The 20,617-nt window shown below is 46.0% G+C and overlaps 1 protein-coding gene across 1 annotated transcript in view; it reads right to left on the bottom strand.

Moving 5' to 3' along the window:
• TMEM67 (transmembrane protein 67) overlaps positions 1-18,141 on the bottom strand; it is a 62,539-nt gene extending 44,398 nt beyond the window's left edge. Inside the window, exons 1-11 of the mRNA XM_044293590.1 lie at positions 17,913-18,141; positions 15,092-15,177; positions 14,922-15,012; positions 6,175-6,274; positions 5,545-5,614; positions 4,499-4,573; positions 4,350-4,412; positions 3,279-3,433; positions 3,092-3,200; positions 1,181-1,273; positions 338-403 (exon numbers count right to left, since the gene is read on the bottom strand). Of these exons, the coding sequence (XP_044149525.1) occupies positions 338-403; positions 1,181-1,273; positions 3,092-3,200; positions 3,279-3,433; positions 4,350-4,412; positions 4,499-4,573; positions 5,545-5,614; positions 6,175-6,274; positions 14,922-15,012; positions 15,092-15,177; positions 17,913-18,126 (1,122 nt within the window). The 5' untranslated portion in view covers positions 18,127-18,141. The remainder of the gene's footprint in view (positions 1-337; positions 404-1,180; positions 1,274-3,091; positions 3,201-3,278; positions 3,434-4,349; positions 4,413-4,498; positions 4,574-5,544; positions 5,615-6,174; positions 6,275-14,921; positions 15,013-15,091; positions 15,178-17,912) is intronic.
• Between the last annotated feature and the right edge of the window lie 2,476 nt (positions 18,142-20,617).

Here is a 20,617-nt window from a genome sequence, read left to right on the forward strand (position 1 = left end):
CATCCACTACACCAGTGATCAGCAACCTTCAAAACTACAACTCCCAGCATGCTTCTTTCACTTCTTGTGGGAGTTCAGAGAACAGCCAGGCAAGTGTGCATGATGGCAGATGTAGTTTCACAACACCTGGAGTGCCGGAGGTTGCTGATCCCTGCACTACACAATGGATGAAGCTGTGTAGGTCTGGAGCCGTCTTCCATCACCGGAGCCACTCTGTAACAGCTGCATCATAAACAATGCCCCATGAATCTGGATAAGACCATCCTTCTGCAGACAGAATTCGTGACCTATTAGAACTCTCATAAGCACTATAATGCTAGAGTTATTCAATTCTTACATTTTGTTCATAAGCTGTTCCAAAAATAAATGCAGCATCCAAACGTTTGTCAATATCAGGACAAAGCTGCAAAGAAAGAAAATGGAATAAAAATATAAACATACCAGAAAATTATTTTTTATTATATTATTTTTAAAAGTATTTTGGTAAAGACACAAGAGGTTTTGTAGTATTTCTCCACTGATTAATGATAACAGCACTTGCCAACAGATTTAATCTCTGCACAAATGTATCCATTAAAATAAATGTTGATATTACACATGAAACATCAATTTCTGCAAAATATGATCCGTTACTGCTCAATGTCCTACACAACTATAAACCTACAAAGTAGTAAAAAAAATAATTCTGCAGTACACCCAGTCTAGCAGAAATCAGGCATGGCAAATTTGGGACAATTTTAGCATGAAATTGGCCAAGGCTCTGTTCACACCTCCATCATTTGATTTTTGTTTTTCTGTGCAAAAAAACTAAAATAATGGAGTGCACAGTCAAATCACAAACACCTGACGGACTACACTGACTAATTATGGGGTTTGTCAGGGTTCAGTCATGCTTCGCTATATTTTCGATGGTAGGGTGAGAATGATTGGCGCCTTCACAGAGGATGTATGCACTGAATTCAGAGGTAAGAGTCAGCAATCAACATAACTGGCACTCCCTAAAGTTGATGTTTTTTTTCTGTATTTTTTCTACTTTTTTATAAGTTATAGTTACAAAATTATTTTTGTGGGCTTTAACGCAATTGAAAACAGGCCCCCTGTTTTCAATTGCGTTAAAGCCCACAAAAATAATTTTCCCTTTAAAGATCCTTTGGGTTCCCTTTAAAGATCCTTTGCTTACTTGTAACAGCCCTTCATTCAAAGACCTCCATCCCATGAACTTTCCACGAACATCATATACAGCTGCTAAAAATTTTATTCTTGTGTTCCGTCCCTGAAAGACAACAAAAAGTGAAACTAATTATGAAGTTCCTTACTTCAGCTAATAAACAGAGCACAGCCTGAAAAACAGACACAAAACCAAAAGACCAGCTTTTAAATTTTTTTTTATTGGATCGGTTTTATTATGGTGATTTTGTAAAAAATATTGTCTAATCAAAAAGATCTGTATCTAGTTGTAGGCAACTGGCTGTAACAAGTGTCCTCCCCACTGTTCTAAGCCCGCTAAGAAAAGACTTTGCTCTACCAGGTTAGAGTTGAATGATAATAAGTAACACATTTTTTAGACTGTAAGATGCACTTTTTCCCCCAAAAAGTTAGGAAAAAATGGCAGTGGGTCTTTGAAAGCGGTCATTAGCATCTGGGAGGTGCAGGGAGCGGTGAGGGAAGCATGGCGCTGACTCTACTTACCCTCCCTGGTCTTCTTCCAGGCCCTGCTCTGCACTATGCCCTGACTGCGCACAGCGTCAGGACGAATTGCACATAGGCGCACACTATGACCTGATGCTATGCGACGTCAGCTCACAGTGTAGTGCCGGCCGGAAGAAGACTAGGGAGGGTGAGTGGATCTGCAGAGTGGCATCACTGTCTGAAGCAGGAGAGGTAAGTTCATATTTTTTTTTTTATGTCTGATCTGAGGTCTGATGGGGGTCTTAGCTGAAGCTGATGGGGTCTGAGCTGAGGCTGATGGAGCTTGGGGGTCTGATAAAGAATGGGGATCTGATCTGAGGTCTAATGAAAATTATTTTTTTATTATTTTCCTCCTGTGTTATAGTCTGATGCATCTTATAATCCAAAAAATACAATATTCATTTCCTTTAAATACAAACTTATTTGTATAAATTTCATCAAACATTATGATAAATGTGACATAGTTTCCATCGGCCTGGTGTAATTTTATCTTGTATAAAGTATCTACACCATTAGAGGGTCTTTATGGGACTTTAAAGGAGTTTTCCGAGATTTTTATACTGATAACCTATCCTTTGGATAGGTCATCTGAATCTGATTGGTGGGGGTCCAACACCCGGGACCCCCGCCGATCAACTGATTAGCTGTTGCGAGCAGGGCTGCCTTCTTTCAGCTTTTCCTAAGCCAGTGACGACAGGTTCATGTGTCACGTGGCCTAGGAGCAGCTCAGCCCTATTCAAGTGAATAGGCTGAGTGCAATACCAAGCACAGCCACTATACAATGTACGGCGTTGTGCTTGGTGAGCTTCGAGAAGGCAGTGGCGCTCGCACAAGCGCCGGTAACTTCTCTGAACAGCTGATCGGCGGGGGTCTCGGGTGTTAGACCTCCACCAAACAGATACTGAGGACCTATCCTGATGATAGTTCATCAATGTAAAAATCTTGTAAAACCCTTTTAATTATTGGTTGTCTACTCTTTGAATAGACAATCAATGTTAGATGAGTAGAGGTCCGACTCTCAGCCTCTCCACCAACCAGCTGTTTGAAGGGTTCACAGCGCTCAGGAAGCGCCACGTCTTCTTCATTCTTTACCAGGGACACCGGCGTGCTTTTAACAATGGCTGTGGCTGGTATTACAATCCACTACAGTTTTAGTGACTGGAACTGAGCTGTAATACGAGACACAGACAAAATGAAAAGTACAGCTCTGTATCTAGTAAGTGATATAGGGGATGTGGTGCTCCTCAAAGCAACATAGCCTCTTCAAGCAGATGATTGCCAGTGGTGGTGAAAATCAGACCCCCAAAAATCTAATCCTGGTGGACTATGCCAAGGCATAGATAACCCGGAATCTGCCCTTCTGTCTCCTCTAGATTTCTAGCCCACTTTGATCGTCACTCACCCGGTCATTTAACTTAAAGCTGAAGTTTTCCGGAAATGAAGAGGCTGTAAGGACCCGGGCTGCTAAACCTGGCTGGTCATCATAATACAACCATGGGATATTAGTTCTCCTGTGGAACACATTAAAATCAAATTATATGAACAGTCGCAACATTTCATAATTTATGAAGTATTGTTTTTTTTCGTACCAGAAAGGAATGAAATGCACTATTCCAAGTGCAGCCGTATTGGTGAATATGTACCGAAATACACCACACGGGTCGGCGCTCTGGGGGCTTACAGAATGCATGTTCATCACACACATGTTCCCTAATGCTTGACATGCTGTCTGGTTGGAGTACAGCTACAAAAAGGAAATAAAAATTAACTACAACTAAACAAGACACATGGTGAATTTACTTAAAGCATAGGCTCAGTCCTTACAGATCACTTATTAATAGGCATAACGTTTTATCAGACACAAATATGTCCATTATTACCGTTTCTGTAGACCGTACTCTGCCTTTACATAATCGTAATGTATCTGCAAATAACTACATAATATAGAATTTAAATATCTGATAGCGGCGTCCGACTGCTGCGACCCCAGCAATCCTGAGAACAAGGGGTCCCAAGTCCCCTCTCTGAATGCAGCGGCAATTCACTTGTCGGAAATCGCCAACTCTATGGGACTGACAAAGACTGCGCTCCATCAGTCCCAGAGAAATGAATGGAGCAGTGGACTGACATTTTTAAATTTATTTTACTCATTTATATAGCGCTGGCCTATTACAGACATTATCATTGTTTGCTTTCCCCATGGGGCTCACAATCTAAATTCCTATCAGTATGTCTTTGGAGGGTGGGAGGAAACCCATGTAAACATGGGGAGAACATACAAACTGTATGCAGATGTTCTTCTTGGTCGGATTCAAACTTAGGACCCTAAAGCTGCAAAGCACCAGTGCTAACCACTGAGCCACCATGGTGCCTACCAGTACATTGACACTGGGGACTCAGGGTCCCCTTATTCTTGTGACAGGTGAGAAATGCTGCTAGAAGTCAATAAGACATCACGCAATATGCTCCCTCTAGTGGTGCCTGCTGGTAGCCAGAATGTTATCATTTACGGTAATCTATGCAGAAGATTTGGCGCTCTGTATTAGAAAAAGTAAAAAAAAAAAAAAAAAAAAAAAAAAGCTTCAACTGCTATAAAAATATATTAAAAAATTAATCAGCATGAATATGAGAGCACACATATGCTGAATCTGAATTCTTACCAGACAAGCGGATGCTGCGGCCTGCAAGTGCGCGGAAAGCCACTCAGATCGTAATATTATTCCCTGAAAACAAACAGATATGAGTTTAGCTTGAGTTTATACTCCTCGCATCACATATGTGGTCAACTCTGCTAAACACAAGTACTTACTAGTTGCCCAAATCGCACAGTTGAAAGAAGTCTAGACAAGAAAGGACCTGTGTCACTGAAGCATATGCCACCAGCCTATAAAAATACAAGCCGAGTCAATTCACTTTGTCAGATACACCAACTAGCAATAACCAACATATACCGTTTGAAGTACTAGACCTACTAAATTTCCAAACTTGAACCCTTTCCCACATTTAAATTTAACTGTACGTTGATTCTGACAATGTGTTCCTGCAAATAGACATATAGTAATGTCCACATATACCTGTGCCACCTACAGGAGGAAACATCTCGCCGCAATGTGCAAGATTAGAGATAACTCTGATCCCAGCAGTTAAAGGCCTCATGCACACAACAGTTGTTCCGCAAAACGGGGTTCCGTTGTTCCGTGATCCGTTTTTGTTTCCGTGTGTCTTCCTTTATTTTTGGAGGATCACCAGACATTAAGGAAAAGTAAAAAAAAAAATCTAAGTCAAGTTTGCCATGCAAATGATAGAAAAAAACAAAAACGGACGCGCCTGCCAATCTTGTGTGCCTCCGTGTTTTTTCACGGACCCATTGACTTGAATGGGTCTGTGAACCGTTGTCTGTGAAAAATATAGGTCATATTTTTTTCACGGACTGGAAACACGGATCACGGACGCGGATGACAAACGGTGCATTAGCCGAGTTTTCCACGGACCCATTGAAAGTCAATGGGTCCGCAGAAAATCACGGAAAACGGAACAACGGACACAACAACGGTCGTGTGCATGAGGCCTAACCCGGAGACTGCAACATCTAGCTGGTTAGACAGATGGATGGATCTGCCTCTGTCACCCAATGGCAGCCGGCAAATATGATTTCAGGGTGCTGTTGGGTTGCCATGGTAGGTCTCATATGCTCAGGGCAGCAATACTTTGGTATCATTGATAAAAACAACTCATCCCGTAAAAAGCAAGAGCTTGCATGTGCATGGAGGCATCAGGAGAGACAGCTGTCGGCCAACCGCTTGTTCAGCCAAAGGTTATCTTAGGTGTATGGCTGGTTCAGGCTACAGTACTTACAGAAATAATTGGTTGGTAGCAGTTGCAGGAGTTGGTCCTATTGATAAATGTCTGATGACACCTCTCACACCTAGGAGAACATCAAACAATTACATAAAAGTCAATATCACTCCTGAGTACATGGGAACAATGAATACCTTATATAGATACATGAATTACAGACCTGCATGATGACCAATAAAGTGATCAAAGGAAGTGCTAGTGGCCGCCCTACTCTAATTTGTGGTGGCCTAGGGCAGTAGCATGGTTAACGAGTACATCCCTGGTGAGCTAGGCTAGTGAAGTGGTTGGTGTCCCTGTCGTTTTGTTTCATTCATATAAAAATGCCCAAAATGTTCTGATCAATTATAGAACATATCTGTATCAGAATTCCCTTCAAATACCCCTTTTCCTTAAAAAAAACAGTTTTCCATGAAAAAAATTCTGCCTACATCCAGCCACCACCAGAGGGAGATATATAGAGGTCTTATTGTAGTAAAGGCAAAATAGAGGGTTAGCCCTGTAACACGTGCACCATGCACACTCCAGCCCGAGGGTTGTATGTGAGCAATGAATGGCAGTGAACGCTACCTTTCAGTAACAAACTAAGAAATAGAGCCACATAATAAAATAAATGTCTGAAGAACATACCGAATTCCAGAAGCATCAGGCCATGTAAAGGACGGCTCTGACCCATCACAGTAGATGCATTCCGCTTCATGCAGCAATGTCCCGTTTACATCTCTTTCCACTAAATGAAATGAATGAGCGGGTGAAACCGAAATTCTAAACATACACCACGTAAGCATAAAAGGGGGTCCATGGATTGCAACCCCACCTAAGTGCCCTACTGGAGAACAATATAGCAGTGAAGACCATCATTCTCTTATCTAGGAGAAAAGGGTAAATTAGGAGCTAAGCCGTAGAAATGAATGGGACGGCAGCACAAATTGGACAAAAACCCAACCCTGCTCGATTTTTTCCAATTCTGGAGTTGTTGTCGTGGCAACTTGAGAGTCACGCTGCGATAGAGTTCGGCGATATCAAAAATATTCCCACGATAACGATATTAAGAAATTTATCGCAATAACGATATATATCGCGATAAATGCCCATTTAGAAAAAAATAAAACACTCAAAACATGTACTGGTGTTTCCTTGTTGCCCCCATACCTTATAATGTCTCCTTGATGCCCCCATGCAGTAATATGTCTTAGTTGCCCACCAAGAACGGGGTCACTGTTCCCGCCAAATCTAATGGAGCGGCCGTGCCCCCTGCTGCTCCATTCATTCTCTATGGGAGTGCTGGAGATAGCAGCGATCAGCCATCTTCACCGCTCCGACAGAAAATGGGACATCCTAGCAGAAAACCCTGATAAGTGGGTTGTTCAGAGTGTGCCCATCATAGGTGCACATTGTCAGGAAGGGCACCTTGGCATCATAAAGATGCCTTTCAGTCAAATAAAACAATGGGGGTCATTTACTAAAGACCAGTGCTTCCCATATGGGTCTTAGTCCCTACACACTATAGCCATATTACCGCAGCCCCCAGAGCACAGTGATTGTTCTCAGCCCCGGCCTCTCTGTGCAGCAGCCCCGAGAGTGCAGCGACTGTTCTCAGCCCCAGCCTCTCTGTGCAGCAGCCCCGAGAGTGCAGCGACTGTTCTCAGCCCCAGCCTATCTGTGCAGCAGCCCCGAGAGTGCAGCGACTGTTCTCAGCCCCAGCCTCTCTGTGCAGCAGCCCCGAGAGTGCAGCGACTGTTCTCAGCCCCAGCCTATCTGTGCAGAAGCCCCCAGAGTGCAGCGACTGTTCTCAGCCCCGGCCTCTCTGTGCAGCAGCCCCCCAGAGTGCAGCGACTGTTCTCAGCCCCAGCCTATCTGTGCAGAAGCCCCCAGAGTGCAGCGACTGTTCTCAGCCCCAGCCTCTCTGTGCAGCAGCCCCGAGAGTGCAGCGACTGTTCTCAGCCCCAGCCTATCTGTGCAGAAGCCCCCAGAGTGCAGCGACTGTTCTCAGCCCCGGCCTCTCTGTGCAGCAGCCCCCCAGAGTGCAGCGACTGTTCTCAGCCCCAGCCTATCTGTGCAGAAGCCCCCAGAGTGCAGCGACTGTTCTCAGCCCCAGCCTCTCTGTGCAGCAGCAGCCCCCAGAGTGCAGCGACTGTTCTCAGCCCCGGCCTCTCTGTGCAGCAGCCCCGAGAGTGCAGCGACTGTTCTCAGCCCCAGCCTATCTGTGCAGAAGCCCCCAGAGTGCAGCGACTGTTCTCAGCCCTGGCCAACTGTGCAGCAGCCCCCCAGAGTGCAGCGACTGTTCTCAGCCCCGGCCTCTCTGTGCAGTAGCCCCCAAAGTGCAGCGACTGTTCTCAGCCCCGGCCTCTCTGTGCAGCAGCCCCCAGAGTGCAGCGACTGTTCTCAGCCCCAGCCTATCTGTGCAGAAGCCCCCAGAGTGCAGCGACTGTTCTCAGCCCCAGCCTCTCTGTGCAGCAGCAGCCCCCAGAGTGCAGCGACTGTTCTCAGCCCCGGCCTCTCTGTGCAGCAGCCCCGAGAGTGCAGCGACTGTTCTCAGCCCCAGCCTATCTGTGCAGAAGCCCCCAGAGTGCAGCGACTGTTCTCAGCCCCGGCCAACTGTGCAGCAGCAGCCCCCAGAGTGCAGCGACTGTTCTCAGCCCCAGCCTCTCTGTGCAGCAGCCCCCAGAGTGGAGCGACTGTTATGCAGTGCCGGTCTCCTGGCTCTGGGGGTTTACAGCCACTAGATGCCATTTCTTTGTGACCTAAAGGACTTATACCCCCGTAACTAGGGTTGTCACAATACCAACATTTTGATTAAATTTCGGTCCCATAAATAAGTCCTCGATACCACGCAAAAGAAAAATTAAATGCCAAAAAAAAGTGTGCATTGCGCAATTTATGGAACGTGCGGCCCATAATAGAACAGTCCTATACTATTTTTTAGGGGAGAAGGAGACCAAAAAATTGAGAATCGTGTGTTTTCTACATTTTTTTTCTGTTACGGCGTTTACCACATAAGAGATATTTTTCAATACTTTAATAGTTTGGACTTTTTCGGACGTGGTGAGACCTAATTAGTTTTTTTTATGTTTATATATTTGTTTATGTAAATTGGGAATGGGGGTGATTTAAAATTTTAATGTTTTGGTGTTTTTTTTTTTACTTTTAAAAAAAATCTTTTTATTTAATAACTATTAGCCCCCTTACGGGGCTAGAACCTGGGATCTTTTCATCCCTTGTCCTATGCACCCTAATAGAGATCTGCACTGGGCTTTGTGTACACGGCAGCAGGGATATTACCATGGCAGCCATGGATGGCTTCAGTAGTGTCCTGACTGCCATGGTAACCGATCGGAGCCCTGAGATTACACTGCTGGGGCTCCGAACAGAAGCTACCACTGCACCACCAATGAAGAGGGGAGAGGACCCTGTGGCCACTGCCACCAATGATTTTAATTTATAATACTGGGGTAAGGGGGGCACACTGCACCACTAATGAATCTAATTAACCCCATAATACAAATATAGACTGCAGGTGCCAGCCATGTCACACAGTCGGCACTCAGCCTCAATGACAGGGATCCCACCAAATCGTGCCCCTCAGGTGCCGCATTTGAGGGGTAAATTGCCTCGGTTCGCGGGATCGCCGCTTTCTGTCATTGAGATCGGGTGCCGGGTATGCGATACGGCCGGCACCCGCAGTCTATATTTGTATTGAGGGTAATTCTCATTGGTGATGCAGTGGCCACAGCCCCTCCGCTCCTCCTCACTATTACCTTCTCATTGGTGCCGCAGCGACAGCCGGATCACAGTGGGGAAGCACTCTTTCCTTCTCCACTGTGCCGGCTGTAATGTTTTAGAGGCATTCAGCACTGTGATGTGTGTCTGCCCCTATTATGTCACTAAAACACTGTGGTAATTAAGAAATGGCGATATCACCATATCGTCGTTTCTTAATACCGCGGTATATCGTTAATACCGGTTTATTGCCCAACCCTACGCTGCGACCCCGTTAATTTCTATAGCTGCACTGCGATCCTTAGGCCTCTTTCACACGAGCGTGACGGATTAGGTCCGGATGCGTTCAGGGTGCGTTCAGTGAGGCTGGGTTCACACCTGAGCGTTTCGCAAACGCGCGTTTTTATGCGCGATTTTGTCGCGCGTTTTTATGCGCGTTTTTTGTAATAGTAAACGCGCGTTTGACGCGCGTTTGGGTGATTGACAGCAGTGTTGTCCAAAGAGTCTATGGCCCAAACGCGCGTCAAACGCGCCAAAAAAAGCTCCTGTACTTGTTTGAGCGGCGGGCGTTTTACAGCGCGATCGTACGCGCTGTAAAACGCCCAGGTGTGAACCATTCCCATAGGGAATCATTGGTTCTTGCCTGTTGTGCGTTTTACAGCGCGTAGGAACGCGCTGTAAAACGCTCAGGTGTGAACCCGGCGTGAAACTCGCACCATTTTGCAAGCAAGTTCAGTCAGTTTTGTCTGCGATTGCGTTCAGTTGTTCAGTTTTTTCCGCGCGGGTGCAATGCGTTTTGATGCGTTTTTCACGCGCGTGATAAAAAACTGAAGGTTTACAAACAACATCTCTTAGCAACCATCAGTGAAAAACGCATCGCACCCGCACTTGCTTGCGGATGCAATGCGTTTTTCACGCAGCCCCATTCACTTCTATGGGGCCAGGGCTGCGTGAAAAACGCAGAATATAGAACATGCTGCGATTTTCAAGCAACGCAGAACTGATGCGTGAAAAACAACGCTCATGTACACAGACCCATTGAAATAAATGGGTCAGGATTTAGTGCGGGTGCTATGCGTTCACGTCACGCATTGCACCCGCGCGGAAAACTCGCTCGTGTGAAAGGGGCCTTAGGCCTCTTTCACACGGGCGTCATGTTTTTTGCCCGGATAAGAGGCGGGTGCGTTGCGGGAAAATGCGCGATTTTTCCGCGCGAGTGCAAAACATTGTCATGCGTTTTGCACTCGCGTGAGAAAAATCGCGCATGTTTGGTACCCAAACCCGAACTTCTTCACAGAAGTTCGGGCTTGGGATTGATGTTCTGAAGATTGTATTATTTTCCCTTATAACATGGTTATAAGGGAAAATAATAGCATTCTGACTACAGAATGCTTAGTATAATAGGGCTGGAAGGGTTAAAAATAATAAAAAAAGTTAACTCACCTTCTCCTCTTGTTAGCGTAGATCCCGGTCTGTTCTTTAGCTGTGGACTGAATGACCTGAGGTGATGTCAGATCACATGCTCCAATCACATGGTCCATCACCATGGTGATAGAGCATGTGATCTGACGTCATCAAAGGTCCTTCAGCCACAGCTAAAGAACAGACCGGCCTCTACGCGAACAAGAGGAGAAGGTGAGTTAACTTTTTTATTATTTTTAACCCTTCCAGCCCTATTATACTATGCATTCTGTATTCAGAATGCTATTATTTTCCCTTATAACCATGTTATAAGGGAAAATAATACAGTGAATAGACTGTCACCTAGAACCCATGCGTGAAAATCGCACCGCATCCGCACTTGCTTGCGGATGCTTGCGATTTTCACGCAACCCCATTCATTTCTATAGGGCCTGCGTTACGTGAAAAACGCACAAAGAGGAGCATGCTGCGATTTTCACGCAACGCATAAGTGATGCGTGAAAATCACCGCTCGTGTGCACAGCCCCATAGAAATAAATGGGTCAGGATTTAGTGCGGGTGCTATGCGTTCACGTCACGCATTGCACCCGCACGGAAAACTCGCCCGTGTGAAAGGGGCCTTAGTCGGGGGACAACTGTCGTGCTCAAGATTGCTGCATAGCCTCAACCTTCAAGAACAAAGCTCCTTGTGCAACACCATTTGATTCCTACTTCCCAGCCATTATATCATCAGATCTTATCTGAATTAGGCCAGACACCGAGGAGTTCAGTGTGAGAAACTCGCGGCGTGTGGCAGTTTGAGTTCCCGTTCTGACCTCTGCTCCTCTGACAGGATCATATAGCAGTATAGCGATTTATAAGGGTGTGTATTACTGTCCTGGAATCTATTGAATTACACTGGCATAATGCTGTCATTTAGTGAAATTTAGTAGATTCCAGGACTCTTGGGATCACACAGCATTATAAATCATTATAATGCTGTGTGATCCTGTCAGAGGAGGAGAGGTCAGAACGGGAACTCACACTGCCACACGCAGCGAGTTTCTCACACTAAACTTTCTTGTCTGTGTCTGGCCTTAGGCTGTGTGCAAGCAGAGCAAAGCTACTTTCACACAGTGTACATCCGTGAGCCGCCGGAAGTCCACCCAGCCCTATTCACTATAATGGTGGGCGGTGTACATCCGGCCGCAGCACAGAAAAACAGCTGTGCGTACACTGTAGTTACGGATCTGGCCGGCTGTTCCCCTGCTGGAATGAGTAAACGCCAGTGTGAAACAGGCCTTAGACAAGCAACATAGTATATGGATTGCAGCAAGCACCATTCAGACGAATGAAACAGTCACAGAAAATTCACGCTAAGATCTCCTTGCCCCAAAAAAATAATAAGAAAACACCAGCATTTATTTTAATGCTACGTGCCTTTTAATGGTGGTTTTTTTTTTGTATTTTTGTTGCATTTGTGCAGTGTATTTTTTCTTACAAATACTTTGGCTTAGTACATGCATTTTTTTCTGCTATTTCTTTTGCCATCTATGCATTTTTAAACAGGAAAGTATGTACCCCTCATATGTCATTTCCTCTGTAGATCTCTATTAAAATAAAAAAGCAAACACACATTGACACATGTATTTTTTCAAGCTGGGGCGAAAAAAAAAAAAACCTGTGGATGTCTATGGCACAAAACCGCCAGAAAATGAGTCAAAAAGTCCACAGCCAGATCAAGTTGCAAGTTAAACAAAAAAACACCATGAAAACCCAAGAATTGCAAATGAAGAAAACGCCAGTAAAAAAAATGCGCTCCGGCCATGGTTCTGTGTTCCATGAATTCCCGTACACTTTCAGCTAAAATCTGCTATTTCTTTACTATAAAATGCTGCAAAAAAAAAAAAAAAAACAACGTTCAAGAAATGCAGCAAAAATGTCCAAAAACCTATGTGAGGGTATATGCACATGGTGTGTATTATGCACAGATGTTCTTAGTGGATTTTGCTGTGGAAAGTATTTAGCATAAGGCCTCTTTTACACTACCGTATGGCTATTTCAGTGTTTTGCGGTCCGTTTTTCACTGATCCGTTGTTCTGTTTCCGTTTCGTTTTTCCATTCTGTTTTTCCGTATGGCATATACAGTATACAGTAATTACATAGAACAAATTGGGCTGGGCATAACATTTTTAATAGATGGTTCCGCAAAAAACGGAACGGATACGGAAGACATACGGATGCATTTCGGTATGCATTCATTTTTTTTTTGCGAACCCATTGAAACGGAAACAGAATACATACAGAGTACATTCAGTTTTTTTTGTGTGGAACCAATGGCTCCGTATACGAACCGTATACGAAACGCAAAAAACGGCCCGCAAAACGGGAAAAAAAAAACGGTAGTGTGAAAGAGGCCTAAAATACAGCACCAGCTAAGTAGATTTTCAAAAACTCATATACACAATGCAAAATTTTTCCACACGGGTGTGGATTTTGAAATCCTCAGCTCATAATATTCAGAAAGCTGCAGGAGGACGTGAAGGATGAACACAGGATTAGAAGCTTTTAAATTTGTCCCAATTTTGTAAGATTTGAGATGAACCTTTTGAACATACATTTAAGGCCCCATGCACACGGCCGTGTTTCATAGCCGTGTGCGGGCCGTGGAACCGCGGCCTGGATCCCTCCTGAGAGCAGGAGCGCACGGCGTCACTGGTTGCTATGACGCCGTGCGCTCCCTGCTGCCGCCGCAATACAGTAATACACTGGTATGATCTATACCAGTGTATTACTGTACCGGCAGCAGGGAGCGCACGGCGTCATAGCAACCATGGACACCGTGCGCTCCTGCTCTCAGGAGGGATCCAGGCCGCGGTTCCACGGCTTGCCGGATCACTCTGCCGCAAGTGTGAAAGTACCCTTAGGGCCGCTTCACACGAGCGGATGCCGTGCGTGGCATCCGCTCGTGTGAAAGAGTGCCAAGACCCGCTGCAGACTACAGAGGCACGGAGCAGTAACATGACTGTTAATGCTCCGTGCCTCTCTGTGATCTCTTTACTTCGAAATCACAGTGACAACTGTGATTTCGAAGTAAAGAGATAACAGAGAGGCACGGAGCATTAACAGTCATGTTACTGCTCCGTGCCTCTGTAGTCTGCAGCGGGTCTTGGCACTCTTTCACGGAGCGGATGCCACGCACGGCATCCGCTCGTGTGAAGCGGCCCTTAGTTATAATCCCAAATTATGCCTCTAGGCAAGTTTTAGAGGTCGAGCATTGACTTATTGCAGGGATTGCCAACCTGAGGCCCTCCAGCTGTTGCAAAACTACAACTCCCACTGTAGGCTGATAGCTGAAGACAGTCTGGGCATGCTAGGAGTTGTAGTTTTGCAACAGCTGGAGAGCGTCAGGTTGGCCATCCTTGATTTATAGGATAGCTACCTTACATCTGGTGGCATCAGAGGCTCCACTTTCTTTCCTCTTTGGAAAGAGAGCCAATCTGCATGCCTATTCTCCCTGTAGTGTGACATCACTGTGTTTATTATCCCTATACTGTGACATCACAGCACTCGTTTATCCCTGTGAATTAGGCTTAGTTCACACGAACGTGTGTGATCTGTGGCCGTATTGCGGCCCGCAAATCGCGGGGCGCAATACACGGCCACAGTTCCGTGTACATTCCGCATTAAGGATGCGGACCCATTCACTTCAATGGATCCGCAAATCCGGAATCGCGGAGCGGCCTCACGGGACGGGACCCCTCGGAAGCACTACGGAGTGCTTCTGTGGGGTTACGTCCTGTACCTCCGTTCCGCAAAAAGATAGAACATGTCCTATCTTTTAGCGGAACGGGCGGATCGCGGACCTATTAAAGTGAATGGGTCCGCGATCAGATGCGGCTGACCTACGGCCGGCGATCGTGCATTGCGGCCCGCTATTTGCGGGCCGCAGCACGAGCACGGATCAAACACATTTGTGTGAACTTGGCCTTAGGGGGACTACAATAATCATACAGCTTACATGTAATGAACTCGCAGCTGAAGGTGGTTAGGTCGGAGTGGAGCACCATTACAAGTTTTGCTATGGGACCCCATGATCCCTGAAGATGAATGCCTACCCCGACTGCCCGCCAAGTCTATAATACATTCAGTAGGGAAAAATCCAAGTGGCCCCTGTGCAGTAAAATGCCACTACTTCAAATGACCAAATAGTAAATTCCACGTGTTATGGGCATTATATAACATATATTACAAACCGAGGATCTTCCCAGAAGGACACTGGCAGCTGCCGTATGACGTTAATCCAGCCGGACATTTAATACAATTCCACCCATCGGTTGTAACTCCCTGAAACAAAATACAGATCCATATAAGACACGGTGGAACCGTCAATTACATTTACTTTACAACCAAGTGAAATACTCACCAAGCTGTCAGGACACTTCTGACAGCTGACACTATTATCATTCTTGGAAAGCAGCTTATATCCGGGGAGACACTCACAGGACAGGCCTGAAATAAGTAGTGCAGCATGTCACTTTATGGCAGCAGTTAAAGGGGCTGGCTGAATTTTTTTTTTTAAATTGGCCATGTGGTAATAGCATAAAACAAAATAATAAAACAATCAGTGCTTAAAGAGAATCTGTCCCCAGCGACTTCTCTATTTAACTGTTTGCATAGACCAGGGTTGGGCCAACCTGCGGCTCTCCAGCTGTTGTAAAACTACAATTCACACCATGCCCTGCTGTAGACTGTCTTTGCATGCTGGGAGTTGTAGTTTTCCAACAGCTGGAGAGCCACAGGTTGGCCATCCCTGGCATAGACACATAACTGTGGTTCACCTGATTAAAACGCTGTTTTTATTTTTGTTGATCCGAGGTTTTGTTCCTGAGCTATGATACTTCTTGCTATGCAATGTAGGTCTTTAATGCAATGGGGGCATCACCATTGCTCTTGTTGTACCCAAGCTCCACTCCTTTCTGGGGTCAGCCATTCCCTGGCTGCTTTGATTGACAGGGCCAGGCAGTGGGCAAAAGGATTTTTGGTGCGTTTCCTCACTAAACACAACATGCGTTACTTGCAGTTTTTGGTGTGGATTTTCCGCAGACCCTGATCTTCCCTTTGAAAAGGGTGAAATCCGCACCAAAAATCGCACAGTTGACATGCTGCAGATTATTAAATCCGGTCAATTTCACACATGGAAAAAAAGCAACGTGTAGATGAGATTTGTTTAATCTCACACACGTAGCTGGTACTGAATTACGCAGTGGTTTTTCTGCATATAAATCCGCAATAAAGAAACGCACATAATCCGCAAAGTGTGCAGGTAGCCTTAGGCTCGGTTCACACCTGAGCGTTTTACAGCGCGTTCCTACGCGCTGTAAAGCGCTCAACAGGCAAAAACCAATGTTTCCTTATGGGCATGGTACTCACCTGAGCGTTTTACAGCGCGTACGAACGCGCTGCAAAACGCCCTATGCCCCAAGAAGTACAGGAGCTTCTTTGGGGCGTATTGTGGCAGTTTTTCATTGGATGCCTCTGTGGTTATTCACACAAACGCGCCAAAATATGCCTCAAAAACGCCCGATAAAAACGCCTGTAAAAAGCGCTTATCGAATACGCTCAGGTGTGAACCCAGCCTTAGGTCCCCTTTCACACGAGCGTGATGGATTAGGTCCGGATGCGTTCAGGGTGCGTTTAGTGAAACTCGCACCATTTTGCAAGCAAGTCCAGTCAGTTTTGTCTGCGATTGCGTTCAGTTCAGTTTTTCCGCGTGGGTGCAATGCGCTTTCATGCGTTTTTCACGCGCGTGATAAAAAACAAAGGTTTATAAACAATATGTCTTAGCAACTATCAGTGAAAAACGCATCGTACCCGCACTTGCTTCCGGATGCAATGCGTTTTTCACGCAGCCCCATTCACTTCTATGGGGCATTGCGTGTGCATTGCAGGAAACCCGCGCGAGTGCGCACGCAATTTCAGTCAGTTTTGACTGCGATTGTGTTGCATTGTTCAATTTTTATCGCACGGGTGCAATGTGTTTTGCACTAGTGTGATAAAAAACTGAATGTGGAACCCAGACCCGAACTTCTTCACTGAAGTTCAGGTTTGGGATCGGTGTTCTGTAGATTTTATTATTTTCCATTATAACATGGTCATAAGGGAAAATAATAGCCTTCTTAATACAGAATGTTTACTAAAATGTGGCTTGAAGGGTTAAAAAATAAAAAACATTAACTCACCTCATCCTCTTGTTCGCGCAGCCGGCATCGTCTTCTTTCAGGACCTGCAAAAGGACCCTTGATGACGTAATCGCGCTCACCACGTGGTGACGTCAGTGCAGGTCCTGCTGAATGAAGATAGGAGATTACATCATCAAAGGTCATTTTGCAGGTCCTGAAAGAAAAAGAAAGAAGACGATGCCGGCTGCGCGAACAAGAGGATGAGGTGAGTTCATTTTTATTGATTTTTTAACCCCTCATTTTAGTAAGCATTCTGTATTAAGAATGCTATTATTTTCCCTTGTAATACCATGTCATAAGGGAAAATAATAGTGAATTTACTTTAATGGGGTTGCTCATCCCTATCATCTCCTAGCAACCATGTGTGAAAATCGCACCGAACCGCACTTGCTTTCGGATGCTTGTGATTTTCACGCAGACCCATTCATTTCTATGGGGCCTGTGTGTGAAAAAATGCAGAATATAGAAAATGCTGCGATTTTTATGCATCGCACAAGTGATGCATGAAAATCACTGCTCATCTGAACAGCCCCATTGAAGTGAATGGGTCCGTTCACTTCACGCATTGCACCCGCGCATTGCACAGTAACGGTACTGGAAAATTTGTGACCAATGGCCACTGTGGGTGGATGGGCTTATGGCTCCCACATGGAGGGCCACAATACAGGGCATAGGAGCAACATTACCAAATACAACAAACAGTAACAAGTTATGATATATATATATATATATATATATATATATATATTACTGCAGCTACACTGACTGATTATTATTGTGCCCTGTACACCTGCTTCTACAGACCTCATGTATACACACACAAGGTGGAGCAGTTGCCCATAGTAACCAATCTGATTCTTGCTTTCATTTTGCCGCCAGGGTAAATAAGGAATACAATGATCTGATTGGTTGCTATGGGCTGCTCCCGGTGCGTTGCCTGCGCTCCTGTATATATAAGAGGTCCTGGTCATACGTTCAGTCTGCGGATGGATGTGGGAACTGTACCGTGCTGGCTGGGCCGCTGTGTGCTCGGGCACTGTACGCAGGAGAGGTTCCCCGGCTGGTAGTACTGCTGCGCCGTGCAGTCCTGAGGACGCTGCAGCGGGATGGCGTAGCCATGGCCGGTGCGGAGCAGGCACACCGCCGTTATGTACAAGCACTGCAGCAGCCCGAGGCCTCCGTGCCGGGAGCCGGAGAAGAAGCGCTTCCCTGGGTCCATGATACAACAGGCGGCGACCCCTGAGGAGGGGGTGGGGAAGGGATAAGTGGGGACATGCAGGAGGAGGGGAGAAGGATGGCGGGAGCGGCTTCCATGTGCTGCAGGGGGCCTGTCTCTGTGGTGCTCTGGTTTGCAAGCTGTGCAGACATGGCGGCTGTGTGCCGGTATATAGCTGCACAGATACCATGAGGGAGGTTTATACCGCCAGTGTGTAGGGAAGTGAATTCCCCGTACAGACCAATCCGGTGGCTGCTTTCATCTGCCAAAGGACCTTTAATGAACAAGAGCTAGATCCTTATTGGCTTTCCTCCTGCACTGGTTATACACTGACAGGCAATGCATTATAATACAGATGTATTGTAATGCATTGCGGAGGGGATCAGACACCCAAAAGTTGAAGTCCCAGAGTGGAACAGAAATAAAAATAGTGTTTTTCATTTAAAAAAAAAAAAAACACGCCCCTTTCCCCTAAGGGCTCATGCACACACCAGCTGTTCTGTTCTGCAAAATGTTGTGGAAATTTTATTATGCGGACATTTTATTTTAGGATGTGTGTGTGTGTGTGTGTTTTTATAGATTGTCATCTGTCTCCCTATGGCTACTTTCACACTTGCGGCAGGACGGATCCGACAGGCTGTTCACCATGTCGGATCCATCCTGCGGCCATTTAGCCGGACCGCCGCTCCGTCCCCGTTGACTATAATGGGGGACGGGGCGCAGCACGGCGAAAGGCCGCCGGACTAAAATTACTGCATGTCAGGCTTTTTAGTCTGGTGGCTTTCGCCGTGCTGCGTCGGAGCTCCGCCCCATTATAGTCAATAGGGGCGGAGCGATGGCACGGCGAAATAGCCGCAGGATGGATCCGACATGGTGAACAACCTGTCGGATCCGTCCTGCCGCAAGTGTGAAAGTACCCTATGTCGGATTTAGCCAAAGAACACTCTAGCAGAGGGTACGTTGGCTGAATTGGGACCAGTGGTAAAACCGTCAGTATGAAAACGTTCTCATGGGCTTGGAGACGTGTTCTCAGTGTGTAGGGGGGGCGTTTGCTGGTTTGTGAGCACTAAGTGCAAGCACTGGGCTTCTTCCCTTCAAATGTCTATACACATTAGAGAAGTGAAGTCTGCATAACGAGAGATACATATTATACCTCTGCTGCAGCTTCGCTATCCTTTTCTGGATACATATCTGCTTTTAAGACATGCATATCTGCCTCGTCGGTATACTTGTACCGTCTACTGACAATAGCCGTAGCAATGTCTCGCAGATAATCTCAAACCTATAAGAACCAGTAGAATGATCTTTATTAGATACTGATCACTTTTGAGCAGTATTGAATGAGGTCCATGCTGACAGTGATGGGGGGTGGGCGGCCACCTGGCTGATCAGACAATGGACATGACTCATCCTTCCTTATACAGGGATGGGGTGTGTGCATTGTCTGCCCAGCCACATTGATTGCCCCTCCCTGTCCTTTGACATGTCATCACTTCCTGTATCCTTGTCTTGGGCCAGCCCCTTTTACACCTTTTGTTAGTAAATAAAAGACACAGACTGAGCAGGGAGGGGGGAGTGCTCAGCAAGAATTCATTCAATATGGTAACACTTGGGTCTGTCTCTGACTGCGGCTGAGGGAATAGGGATTTACCTTTTTCCGTACACAAACTTTGATGCGAGCTGATTACAACTATTAATATTTCTACAACAAAAATACGGAACGCCATCTGTAATTTTTGCAGACCGCATGATACATATGGTCGTGTGCATGAGCCCTAATACACATAAAGTTAAACAACCAGCTTTATAAAAATATCACATAATCCACCCTGTCAGATAAATGCAGTAAAATATGTTGCCAAAGAAAGACATTTTTTGTCACCTTACATTATAAGGCTACTTTCACACCTGCGTTCAGGTGTCCGCTCGTGAGCTCCGTTTGAAGGGGCTCACAAGCGGCCCTGAACGCAGCCGTCTGGCCCTAATGCATTCTCAGTGGAGGCGGATCCACTGAGAATGCATCCGTCTGCCAGCGCTCAGCCTCCGCTCCGCTCAGTGAGCGGACACCTGAACGCTGCAAGCAGCGTTCGGGTGTCCGCCTGGCCGTGCGGAGGCGAGCGGATCCGTCCAGACTTATAATGGAAGTCAATGGGGACGGATCCGCTTGAAAATGACACCATATGGCTCAATCTTCAAGCGGATCCGTCCCCTATTGACTTTCAATGTAAAGTCTGAACGGATCCGCTCAGGCTACTTTCACACTTAGAAAAATTTTCTAAGTTATAATGCAGACGGATCCGTTCTGAACGGAGCCACCGTCTGCATTAATATGAGCGGATCCGTTCAGAACGGATCCGCTCGAACGCTAGTGTGAAAGTAGCCTAAAAGGTGCAATACCAAGCGATCAAAAAGTCAAATGTACCTGAAAAAAGTACCAAACTGTTACCTGATCCCACAAAAATGAGCCCCTTCATAAGACAGTCGCCCCAAAAAA

This window comes from Bufo gargarizans, chromosome 5 (genome assembly GCF_014858855.1).
Source record: "Bufo gargarizans isolate SCDJY-AF-19 chromosome 5, ASM1485885v1, whole genome shotgun sequence".
NCBI lineage: Eukaryota > Metazoa > Chordata > Amphibia > Anura > Bufonidae > Bufo > Bufo gargarizans.